A 12,537-nucleotide genomic window follows, 5' to 3' on the forward strand; every position below is an offset into this window, starting at 1 on the left:
AAACCATTAGTTGTGTTACACGATATACTGACCTAAGGTGCTAATTATATAATATTCTAAAGACTTCACTAAAGAGAATATATGTTGCTAAATGCAATATGTATTCAAATGGTTACTAAATGGGTATTGTAACCATAATCCACAAAAATAAACAGCAAATGTTGTGTTTTGGAAAAATGTAACAGACCAAAATAAATCCCATCAACTTCTAATCACTTTGCTATTTAATTATTTTAATGAGCAGTATTAGAAGTAGAAAGATATTAGGTAACAGGCATGTCTTTCATGTAGGTTACATGTTATGTATGAAGCCATTTTAGCTGATAAAGATGGTATTAGATAAGAGGCAATGTGGACACATTTTCTCAAGGACAAATGTTGTCATGTAACAAAAGCAGAAAGTATGACACATATTTGAAATAAGCATAAAAAATCCACAAATACCTGTAACGCACAATTGAATAGGTAATTTTGCAATCAATCATAGAGATCTACATCCATATTTGTGGTGATAGAGTGCACGCAATTTTCAAATACATATAAATTGTGCTTTTAATTCATTAAAAAAAGAAAAACAAAAAGACACAAAGCTATCCAACCAAATTATGCTTTTAGAAATCTGTTATCACTGTACAAAAATGCACTTATTCACAAATAGTAAGAAAAAAAATTATAAATCATGAATTGGGCTTTAAATAACATCTCAGTAATCTACTTTGAGAAGAAGAGATGCTCTTGTTTTTAACTTGAACGCCATGCTCCGCCTGTTAACACGGCTTGGTGACCAAAGAAAATAAGGAAAAGAACAGTCATTTAAGGCTGGAAGAAGAGGTATCACATTATTTTTCTTACTATAAACAATAATTTTGCCGACTTGAAAAAAATCACAGGGTACCTGCCAACTGCAGGGTTTGGCGAAACTAAAAATGTCTTCTTTTTTTTTTTTTTTTTCAACTTGGTTGAGCTTGTGTAATTGATGTTTGTTGTTTCCCACTGTACGTGAACGCACCACAACATGTGAAGCGCGCCAGAAGCCACGCCCCTTTATAGTAGGGCGGGGCGTGTGGCCGCTGCCTGGTTTCTGTTGATGTCAAAAAGTTACACAAGCTGAAGAGGGAGAGGTTTTACAAAAGGGCGGTTTCACAACTGTCATCACGGCTTCACACCTGCATTCATCAGTTCTACCTGTGGACAGGGAGCGCTTCTTCAGAGGAACACCAGCCTGCCATCAGCGGGGGATCATTTTATGTAACCCACTCCTCCACGTTTTCTCTTTTCACGGTAATCGTGTGATTTCTGCAACCCTCCACCCAATATTCCCAGTGAGCAGTGAATGCCAGGCAACAAGCGGCATGTTAACGTGATCTCGTTGGCTCCGGGTCTCCAAAATATCTCTCTGTGTCGTCCGTCTGTCTGGCCCGTGGATCTGTGGTTGGCTCCCGCCGCCTTCACGCCGCTCTCACTCACCGTGGACTGCTTTGGCCTGTTGAATCATCACCCTCGCAACATCTACCAGCATCTCAGCCATGGAGCTCAGCTCTGTGATTTTAACCACCGGGAGCTCGGTGGCCCTGTTCAAGCTGGTGAACGCAGGGATCGGCAGGCTTCACATCCCGGAGTCAGCCAGCAGGAATTCGTGGAAATGGAGAAATATCTCCACATCCTTCGTGCACAGCTTTATCACGGCGATCTGGGCTGTGCTTTGGTAAGTTTTTCAAGTAGCGTTTAAAACTCGCAATAGTTTAGCATCTCTGCCATGCATGTTGTCGCTAAATCGGATTTGCGGCTCTAGATATTCCCGTTATTCCACTTAAAGAGACTGACGTGGTGCAGAAGGAATTTTACACATGCATGGCACAGAAATATTTGGATTCCCCAAAGTCTCTCAGTTTCAGCTTTAAATTGCGCTTATTGGAACCTGTGTTTGTCGTTTCAGCTTTTTCCGACATCCACAGATGGCTGAGGATCTGATAGAAACTCACTCTGTGTTTTCACATTCATTGGTGTCCCTTTCTATTGGTGAGTAGCTTCTGAAATGTAATTAAATACAGTTATGGCGGGAGGATATTGTTTACCCTGCTCCCATTCTAAAGTAAGGTGGGTAGAGCACTTAAACGTTGCACTATTTGAACATATTTTAACTCAAGTAAAAGTAAAACAAAATTCAAGTATGACTAGTAAAAAAGAAAGAGAAGTACAAATACATAAAATAATTTCATAATAACAAATTCAGGCAGAAGAAATTGGCTTCCAAATCCATTTTTTCAACTTATGTCTAATTAAACCAATGAACATGTGGCTAAGGTACCTCTAGTAATAAAATGGTTATAAAATAAAATGGTTTACCATATATTCACTTGACCTCCAAATGGCACATTAGGCACAGCAGAAGGACAATAGATTTAAATGACGAAGAGGTATCACTTTAACATAAATTATAGGGGTGTGTCTGGTGCATTTTTGGGTAAAACAAGCTTGGTCTTCATTCGAGAACACATGTAATTAAAAGTTACTTTCCATGGTTAGAGTAGTCAGAAATATTACACAAGAAAAACTCAAAGGTATGGTATAGCAAAACTACCCCTAAAACTTTTTAAGAAAGAGTTGCTTGTGTAAATATGACAATATCCGCCTCTGCCATGCTGCTACACCTGAACTCCGCGGGGCAGATGCCAGATGGTACAGCTGTTACACATTTGTCTTTCTGAGAGGTTGATGAAAAGATGGATTGCTTGTAATCCAACAGAAGTGTCTGAGATAAGTGATTCATTGAAGATCTAGCCATCTTCAGAAGCCATTCTTCTGAAAAGTATTGCTTCTGAAGGTGGTTAGATAAAAGAAGTGGGTGAGGATCTGAAAAGCAGCCAGTCTTGAAAGACAAACTTTTAAAAGACACACCGAGTATTGCACAAGAACTATGGAAAAGTCAAGAGGGCAATCGAAAGTAATATTATAACTTAAGTGTGACTCAAGAAGCTGTTTTGTAAAAATGTTGATAAAAGTACCGCTGTTTAAAATAGAAAACAAAGAATATTCCCACTCAACGAAGCTCGTCTTTCTTACAAATGAGGATAAGACTCAGTAGCCCTCTTTCGGTTAGCCAGGTAGGGGAGCCTTAGTCCACACAGCCAAGAAAACCCAATTACTCTGGTACTCTTGCATGAAGTATCTGTGGTGCAAAAAATGACAACAAATTATGCTACCTGTAGAGTTTGCATGAGGCTTCCTGGTCACTTCTTCACATCCTTTGACTTGCCTGAGCAACAGTGCATCCATCCACATTTACTCACACCAATGAAAGTTTTGTGCATGCACTGTCTGCTTCTAGTCCACAACCAGCAACTGATTTGTTTAATGTCATGTTTGATTTGTAATTGGAAACTGTTGTTTCTGTGATCCAAATCAGAAATAGCAAACATAAAAAAGCTGGCATTTTTTCTTGGAAAGTCAAATTTTCTGGGGATGTGCCGAGTTTAGAGTCCAACATTAGTAAACTCGTCTAGTTTGCACGTTAGAGAGTTTCACGTTTAATCAGATTCACAAATAGTATGAGAATCTCTACTCGTGATTGCATTCCTTTAGTGTTTCTGTACATCAAACAAATGCTTTTGTCAACATGTTATTAGCAGTAGTCAACACTGTATCTACATGTGACAAATCCCACTCGTTTCCAACTAGAACCAGACCGGGATCGGTTTCAGTGTCGTGTCTGAATCTGAGGAAAAATATCTTCAATCAGTAATAGTCTATGAGAGATGTTAGTGCTTTTATTGCCACCAGTCTTTGACTAAAGAAATATATACCAAAAGTAAAAATAACCAACAGTCACCTGCTGGTTACTGCTCAGCCATAAATATAACATTTGCATCAGATGCACTGAATTTATTCAATCAGTACTGACTGCATCAGTTCATGGCGCCCAAACAAGGATGTTATTTTTGTGTTAGACGTCAAGGTGAACACATTCAACGCTCTCTGCAGAGTATGGGCACAGCGACCAGCTGATGGTTTTATTCAAATGTGGTTTGGTCGTATAGGGCCCGTTGAATGTGTTGGCACTGCACAGCCCTGATAACCGTCTATTTGTGCCTTGAGGGCACAAACAGGTAGTGGAGGGTTTCAGTACACAGAGCGAATTAATAAAGGCTTCTGCTCCAATGTGCAGCACCTTATAAAAATATTTACGCCCCCCGGGACTTTTCTACATTTTTCTCTGTCAGAAACTTCAGTTGAATGTGACTCCAACATGAAGTAGAACATAAATGTGAAGTGGAAGGGCAATCATACGTGGTTTTCCAACCCTGTTTTTTTTTTTTTTTTTTTGAAAAAAGTGAAAATAATTCAGTGTATTTATTTAGTGCCATTTCATAACAAACATCATCTCAAGGCACGTTACAAAAAGAAATCAATTCAATCCGATCACAAAGACGGATTGTAATCCGTCACAAAGACGGATTACACATGCAAGAAGATTACATGTGTTCTTTGATGGCAAGTTCAGTTTATTATTTAAAAATGGAAAATCTAAGGAAACCACTGGTTCGAATGATGGACTTTACAACATTTGCTCCTTCTGGAGAAATTTGTGTTGACAGTGGACTGTGGCTTACATATTGCGGTTGACTTTGTGGCAATCCCTCATACCAATCATGTTTGTGTCGACAGTGGAGAGGAAACCCCCAGTTTACAAAAAGAAACCTCACACACAGACACACACACACACACACACACATACACAGAGTAAGAAACACGGATGTGCTGTTCTAGAAGTATTTTCTTTGTAATTAAACAAAAGGTAAAGAGTTATTGTCAGTGGTAGCTCCTTCACAAGCCAGTTTTCAAGGTGTTGTAGGATAAAAAGAGTTCATGCAGTTAGTCCCAGCTAAAGTTTTGTCTGCCAGGAGAGAGACACGGGTGCAACACAGAAAGACAAGGCCAAACGTATCATCCAGTGAAAGAGAATGTTAGATTCTTAGTAGCAGCACCGCGGTCAATGTCTGAAGGGTTCACAGAAAGGATGTCTTTTGTCAGATGAGGAAAAAACAACTTTTTGGTATAGCTTCAAAATTAAACCCTGTATATCACTTTAAACACACCATTTCCACAGCAAAACATAGAGGTGGCACCATTATGCTGTGGGGATACAGCAAAAAGCACTTCTGTTTTCCAACTTTGTGTTGGTCTACTACATGAAATCCCATTTAACAAACATTAAGGTTTGTGTTTCAAGGGGAAAATGTGTTTGCACGTTGCTGCACACTATAAGAAAGTCATTGTGTTTGATGCATTATGAAAGCATATAAAGCAACTTCTAAATAAATTATGCTTCTTTAATGAGGAATCTCTAAGTGTAAATACCTTTACAGTCCATCTAAGTCCTTTAGTGAGCAGTCTTCAAAAGAAAACTCAGCATCTCGATGGCAATCATGCAGATTTTCTTTTTGATAACTCTCCTTTCAGCCAATTTTTTTTAACTAAACTTCCCTGGTTGTTTTCGATAGTGAACATTACAACCTGTTCTCGAACTTTCATGCAATTAAAGTTTGCCTAAGTTTATTAAAATTCCTCAGACCTAGGAGCGCATGTCCAACTATTTCCTAAAATATCAACTTGTCCTGTTTTTTGTTTTTTTTTCCCTTTCTCTCAGTATTACTTATGACCATCTAAGAGCAAATATCTTTTCTCCTCTTTTCCTCTGTTAAATAAACAATTGTTTGGAGGATTTATCTTATACATAAAGTGCTCTTGGAGATTCTCCGGATGCTTGATGTTCCTTTAGGACGCCCAGCCCTGTGTCCTGGAAGCAGGAGCAACAAGGAGCAGTAATGCTGTGCTGGTATGTGAAGCTCAGTAACGGCCATTATGATCCGTCCCAGGCAACAGGCGTAAACACTTACACTCGTGATGTCACCGTGCCAGCGATTGCGTCGGAATACGAAAAGCCAATCCAACAATGCAGGCTGTCTGCATCAGAGATCAGTGGTAACAGAACAGAGCTGCCACTCACTTACATATTGCACAAGTACACAAGTGCTTCTCTTGACTCTTCCCATCAGAAAAGCGGCATGTTCCTGAAACCTCTGTTGTTGTTGTTTTTCTTTTAACATATTTGCTTAAATGTTTTCATCAAGCGGAAGACTTCTCAGTCACAAAAATAAAGACTTCTCCTTTTTGAGAGTGGAGACTTTGTCCATTACTTGGGACGAAATGTCCCAACCGTTGTTGTTTTTTCAATATGTGTAAGAAGTGGAAGGGCAGAGGTCAAGAGATTTTCTGGCCGGTTTTTGATCAACAATATTCCTTGAATCTCTGACCTGCTGATTCCTGTTTGTCTGATTCCAGCTTCTCTTTAAAAACTACAATTAGCAACAGACTTTGCTTCAAATTTCTTCCTAAAATTTTAGTAAAACATTGATTTTTTTTTCTTCAAAAACAGTCAAAAAGTTACAGAGCTGCCTCTCTCTGTGTCACAGAAAAGTATTTATATATGGTTTGATTTTTATTCTCCATCCATCATTGATCAGGATCCATCAATCATCTCTTTTAGTCATTTATGAATTTATTGATCAACTATAAATAACACCAATAAATTAAATCATATCACAGATAAATCAATAATATTAATTTATTACCTCCCATTAATAAATTAATATTTAACAAATAAGAAAAGTAATCAATTATTTATTTTTTATTTATTTAGATAAATAATAATAACAAAACTCAAATCTGTCTTTTATTTAACTGTGTTTTTTTCTCTGAAACTTTTATCTTGGCGCTCATTTTTATTGTGATCCTAATCCCACTTTTTATCGATCAATCCTTATGAAATATGATAACCTCATATCAAAGCAAAATAACTTAGTGACTATGTCTTTGTAGATTATATTTATATGAGACACATTGCCACATTTCTTTTCAGTTGATAATAAGCAACCTGAAGCTGGTAGATAATAATTGGAATCAGTATACATTGACTAGGTTATCAAATTATATGAAATTATTGATATCAAACCGGTAAGAAATGGTGCCTGATTTGTCCAAGCAGGCTGATTTTCTCTCTCTTCTTTGTTTTGTTTATTTCTGTGTTTATATGGCAGTGAGTCGGGAGAAAAACGAGCTAAACTAACGCATTACAACCTGGAGACTGTGCAAAATTTATACCATCAGAATCACATGGTGCACATGGATGTAATTTTTATAAATGGCCTAAGTTAAAGTACATGTGATGCAGTAAAAAGACAACTTTATTCATACTTGGAGAAACAGAAAAAACTTTGGTTGCACAGTTGGTGAAAGGCTGATGTCCTAATCAGATTTCCCCGTCATTCCAGCAGTGATCATGCGAGTCATTTATTTGCCTGAACCCATGTGGTTTTGACTAACCTGTTTAAGGAAGAAAAGCCCCGATCATGTGCGCATGGTGCTTGTGTAAATATGTTGACCACTTTAGAAATCGCAAGTCTCCTGAAAAGAAGAAAAGCTGCTTCTTTTATCTATTTTTCTCCACCTTATCTGCTACATGCATGATTGCCCTGTATACAGAGTAGGCTGTAGTTTGGCTTCAATCCCAGGTTGCACAAAAATAATTTTTCACCTTTGAGAAGACAAAATTGATGTATGTTTTTCTATCTCACTTGCATGTAGCCACACCTGCATGCTCTGTTTAAATATAGATCAGGTATGACTCATTATTTTTTTAAAAAAGTGAAAGACTCATGACAGCTCAGTATGACGATCATGAACTAAAATAATACGACTTTATTTAATCAGTTTTCTTTTATAATGTAATATTTCTAACTTTGAGTCATTGTTAGCTTTGGATATTTTTAGGAACAAGTTTTTATTCCAAATTAAACTCCAAATGTTAAATTCCATGATGAAATTCAAAATCAGTGCAGGGGCTTAAAAACTGTTTCCTGAAGTGAAATAAAATAAATACTGTTTAAATTTAGCTGTAGCTACAAAGTAAATGTAAAAAAAATATTTACTGTCCTTCCATCTTTTAAAAGTAATGTTGGAAGCTTGACAAGCTAATGTTAGCCTGTTCATTAGCCAAACCTAGATACTGTGGCAGAAGGCACTGTAACTCTTTCAGTTTCTGGCTAACATGGGTTGCGTTCACACTGCCGCTTGAAGTGACCCAATTCCGATTTTTTTGTCAATTTTTTTTTTTTTTTTTTTTTTTACAGTGACTGTTCACACTTCCAAACATATGCGACCTGTATGTCACCTCTGAACGGGCGTGAACGGGCAAACCACCTGAAAGTGTCCCGCATGCGCAGTAGAGGGCGCAATAGCGTCAGCGTTCTCAGTGTTATGCCAACCGCCATAAAAAGAAGAAGTGCTCAGTGTTCGCGGAAGTAAACATGGAGGAGGCTAACGGTGGAGCTTAGCTTACATCACAGGTGTTATGTAAATGAGTAATTATTGAAGCCATTCAACTCTGTATTTATTTTATGTTGATGTGCCGCAGCAATCTGATTGGTCTGATTGGAGTTACTTGCTCCACGCTGGGATCTCACACAATTATTCGCTGAAGTTATTCTTTAAATACATCTAAAGAATAACACCTGGGCATAACACCGGACGTTTCGGGGAAGTGAAATCATGGAAAAAATAAAATATAAAAAATCCTGCACGCACAGGGTAAAAAAAGAAATGTTTAATGGACCGGTTTGGATCAGACAGATCCAACTGCCCGATGAACCAGCGCAGATTTCTCTGCAGATCGTAACATGCGCAGTTCGGCTGTACAACCAACACGGTTGTACAGCCACTCCTACTTATATTTTATTTTTATTTTTGATTCCACAGTCATATTTTGTGTTTCTAACTCATGTTTCAGAAATGGAACAATCGTGTAAATATTTTTATCTGAAAAAATGTTATGTTTTGAATGTGAGGTAAAACATTCATTCATCATTCATTTTAACCCTCAGCCCCCTGTGAGTATCCCTCCGAACAGGTGCCCTCACAGAGGGTAACGTTCCGGACGAAACATTACCCGAATCGTTCGCCAGTTGAACATCGGGGGCGAGCGGGTTAACGCCCCTGGGCAGATCGCCAGCACATCCCAGGGGGAACATAGAGACAGACAACCATGCACACACATTAACACCTAGGGAGAATTTGGAGGGACCCCAATTAACCTGACAGTCATGTTTTTGGACTGTGGGTGGAAACCCACGCATGCACAGGGAGAACATGCAAACTCCATGCAGAAGCGTCCGGGCCGGGAGTCGAGCCCACAACCTTCTTGCTGCAAGGCAACAGCTCTACCAACTGCGCCAACTGTGCAGCACGCTGTACGCCTAAAAATACTTTTAAGTCTTATAATAATTACGTCATGAGGGAACACGTGACGCAGCTCGGACCCTGTGACGTGTTTGACCCATTCCATTCTGTTCTATGTGACAACAACGCCCTCTGGTGGTCTTGTTTTGTTCCTCCTACTCATGGACTTTCACTGGCGACATTCTGTTAAATCCTCTCCGCTTTTCTGATTTGCTTGATGACTTTCAATTGCCCCTTTTCCACCGGCAATAGAAACAACCTGGTTCGGTTCGGCTCGGCTCTATTTCGGAGTGATCGCGTTTCCACCGGCCCTTCTTGGCTCTGTAGCAGGATGCCGCCTCCTGGTGGTGGGGATGGGGGTGTAGCGGACGCAGAATAGTGACATTTGTCGAATATCAGTGACGTTCAGGTCGGATGAATGCAATCGGAAACGTATCTGATTTGGGTTGCATTCGAAAAGAATCTCACCTGTGCTGTTCAGACTGTCATGAAAAGATCAGATACAGGTTGCATTACGACAAAAAAAAAAATCGGAATGGGGTCACTTCAGGCTGCTGTGTGAACCCAGCCTTGGTTTCCAAACAAGGTTATCTCAAGCTGTTGTCCCACAGTTTTTTTTCTTGCTATGCGTGTGGCCATATTGGAAAAGACAGTGTTTCATGGTTCGTAATATAAAGAAATTAGGATTTTTGTGGACAGTCAAGTCCTTTTATGACTTTGAAGTAGATGTGTTGTATTTAATGGTAAGCAGGACTTGTTACTAAAGCTACAGCGCTTCTATATTTATCTTACGTCTTATTGGAAGAAATTTAAGCCAAAGGTCGTTTTAGTGGTTTTAAAAGCATGCATTTTTAATACTATGGTATACATTTTACATTGGATACCGCTGAACTGCTGTCTAAAGGTCGCAGAAACATGCGACCTCTGTGGCATCAGGTGACTGTGTTGTCTTGTCTTGGGTTTTTCTCGTCATCTTTTTTGGCCACATCACGCTTAAATTGTCAAATTTCCCCTGTCACCAAAACCTTCAGTCCCTTCATCCCTCCCTGCCTCTCCTAACACCAATTCCTCTTTTTTTTTTTTTAACATTGGTATTCGTAAAAGCTGTCTCCATGGATACAGTTGGTGGCGAGAAGCGGGTGGTGGATATGAATAGCCTCTCTCTAGGAAGGCTCCAGGTTGCCATCGTCATGAAAGCAGCCCCTCTAGCAGCCTGCCAATGCTCTCGATTAGCTCAAAGCTGCCTGTGTCAAAACAACTTGTTGGGTTTTTGGTTTGCTTATGAATTGCTTTGGTGGCATAAACCTTGACCGAACTTTCTCTGTCCCAACAGGTTACTTCATCTATGACTTCCTTGACATGGTGTGCAACCAGAAGCTGAGTCAGTCCTGGGAGCTGCTCTTCCACCACGTCGTGGTAGGTCTCTCAGCCATTGAGAAATAACTTGGGATAAAATGCCTTATGCTGTTGCAATATATTTTTCACTGGGTCACCCTTATTGTTTCAACATTGTGCAATTACCCATTGTTTAAATTAGATAATGCCGCTCTTGACAGAAGCAGTGTAAAAAAAAACCCAATATTCTAGGAATAAAAAGACGGTCTCTCCGCAGTGTGACCAACCGCCCCACCTCGACCCATTCAGTCTCTTTTCACACCCTCGGACCATTAAACTCCACCCAGCCTCACCCAGTTCTTGCCTTCGCTCCAACCACTCTTTAGTTATCAGATTCCAGAGAAAGTCAGCCGTTTTTGTCACATGGCGGCTCCTCAGCACGCTGCCATGTTGACATTTTAGATATTTTCCTGGTGGAGGAATTGGGTTACACTGAGGAAAATAACTGTGGAAATGACCTAAGGCGAGGGTTCTGTGTGAATTTACTTTTCCACCTTTTGGTTTTGTGACCTACATCCAAGGCCATGCTGATCTTGATTCTGCTGTTGCTGTGCAGTTATCTCCACGCAAAAATGTTTTTCCTTTCTTCCTTGTGTCTGTGCTTTACTGCTTCGTCTCCTTCTTTCCTTTTATCCTCACCCTTTTCGTTCCTTTCTTTCCTTACTTGTGTGAACATCCTTCTGTCTGAACTTCCTGCCTTCATTCATTCCATCCCTTTTTTGCATCTTTTTTTCCTCCTCCTCTTCTTTAATTTATCCTCCTTTCTTCCCTTGTTGTTGCTTGGACCCAATAGTGAGTTAACACAACACCAAAACTACAAAATGATGAGTCTCATTTGGTGAACAATGATCTGGTTTTTCATCCTTGCATATTAACATTCACTGTATAAAAAATGAATATTTAAGTCTGACATTTAGTAAGACTAAGTTCATGTTTTAGATCAGCTAAGAATAGCAAATTTATTACCATTTTCTTAAAGCCACAAAAACATGACAGTCTTTTTTATATATATATTTAGTAATTGCTTTTTTCCAAAGTCAGAAGTTTACATACAGTTAGAATAATATTGCTTTAAGCAGTTTGGTGAAGCTCAGATGATGTCATGGGTTTGTAAGCTTCGCATTTGAGTGAAATGGAGGAATACCTGTAGATGTTTTGTTTTTTTAGAGCAAATCCTTAAACACATTACTTCCTTGTATTTCAAGGAAGAAGCAAAAGAAATCAGCCAAGATATCAGGAAGAAAAGATTAGTTTACGCTTAGGTACACGTATTTCTGACTTTGGTGCAAGTATAAAGAACATGGGAATGTCTGACCAGGTCAGGCAGGAGATCGGTTTAGTGTGAAACCTGCAGCTTCCTGTCATTAAAATATATGCATTATGATTTTGCCGTAAGTCTCAGCTAAATCAGTCTGATGCCTGAAAAATCCCCGCTGGTGAAGTTGAGTGTGGTTGGTTGTTTTTAAGATGCAAACCATGTGTTTGTTTGCCCACAGTACAATGCCCACAATACAATGCCCTTGTAAAACTTGACAGATTCACAGAGAAGATCGCTTTCTTGCTTTTCTCTGAAAGTTTGGACCCTCCTCGCCCCGACTTCCGGGTAGACTTGTGAATGGGCTTTTTTTTTTTTTGGCACGGCCAGCTGGCTTCAGATTGTCATTAGAGCGTGGGAGGGATGGAGACTCGTCTCTCATGGCTCTGTGGGCTTCTCAGAGGGCTCCCTCTGTCTCTCTTTACCCTCTTTGGTGCCCTTTTGTACCATCTCTCATTCATGCTTTCCTGCAAGGTCAACTGCTGGATTTCAGTGCGAACGCATTTCCATGAATGTTGTGCATGTCTAGATGT

General features: G+C 39.4%; 1 protein-coding gene across 1 annotated transcript in view; it reads left to right on the forward strand.

The window, feature by feature from the left end:
* The first annotated feature begins 408 nt into the window (after positions 1–408).
* The window catches only part of tlcd2 (TLC domain containing 2), a 28,301-nt gene continuing 16,172 nt past the window's right edge, over positions 409–12,537 (forward strand). The window contains exons 1-3 of the mRNA XM_014997940.2: positions 409–1,705; positions 1,937–2,019; positions 10,628–10,710. Of these exons, the coding sequence (XP_014853426.2) occupies positions 1,527–1,705; positions 1,937–2,019; positions 10,628–10,710 (345 nt within the window). The 5' untranslated portion in view covers positions 409–1,526. The remainder of the gene's footprint in view (positions 1,706–1,936; positions 2,020–10,627; positions 10,711–12,537) is intronic.

This window comes from Poecilia mexicana, unplaced genomic scaffold, assembly GCF_051168715.1.
Source record: "Poecilia mexicana isolate PSO_F unplaced genomic scaffold, ASM5116871v1 scaffold_13, whole genome shotgun sequence".
NCBI lineage: Eukaryota > Metazoa > Chordata > Actinopteri > Cyprinodontiformes > Poeciliidae > Poecilia > Poecilia mexicana.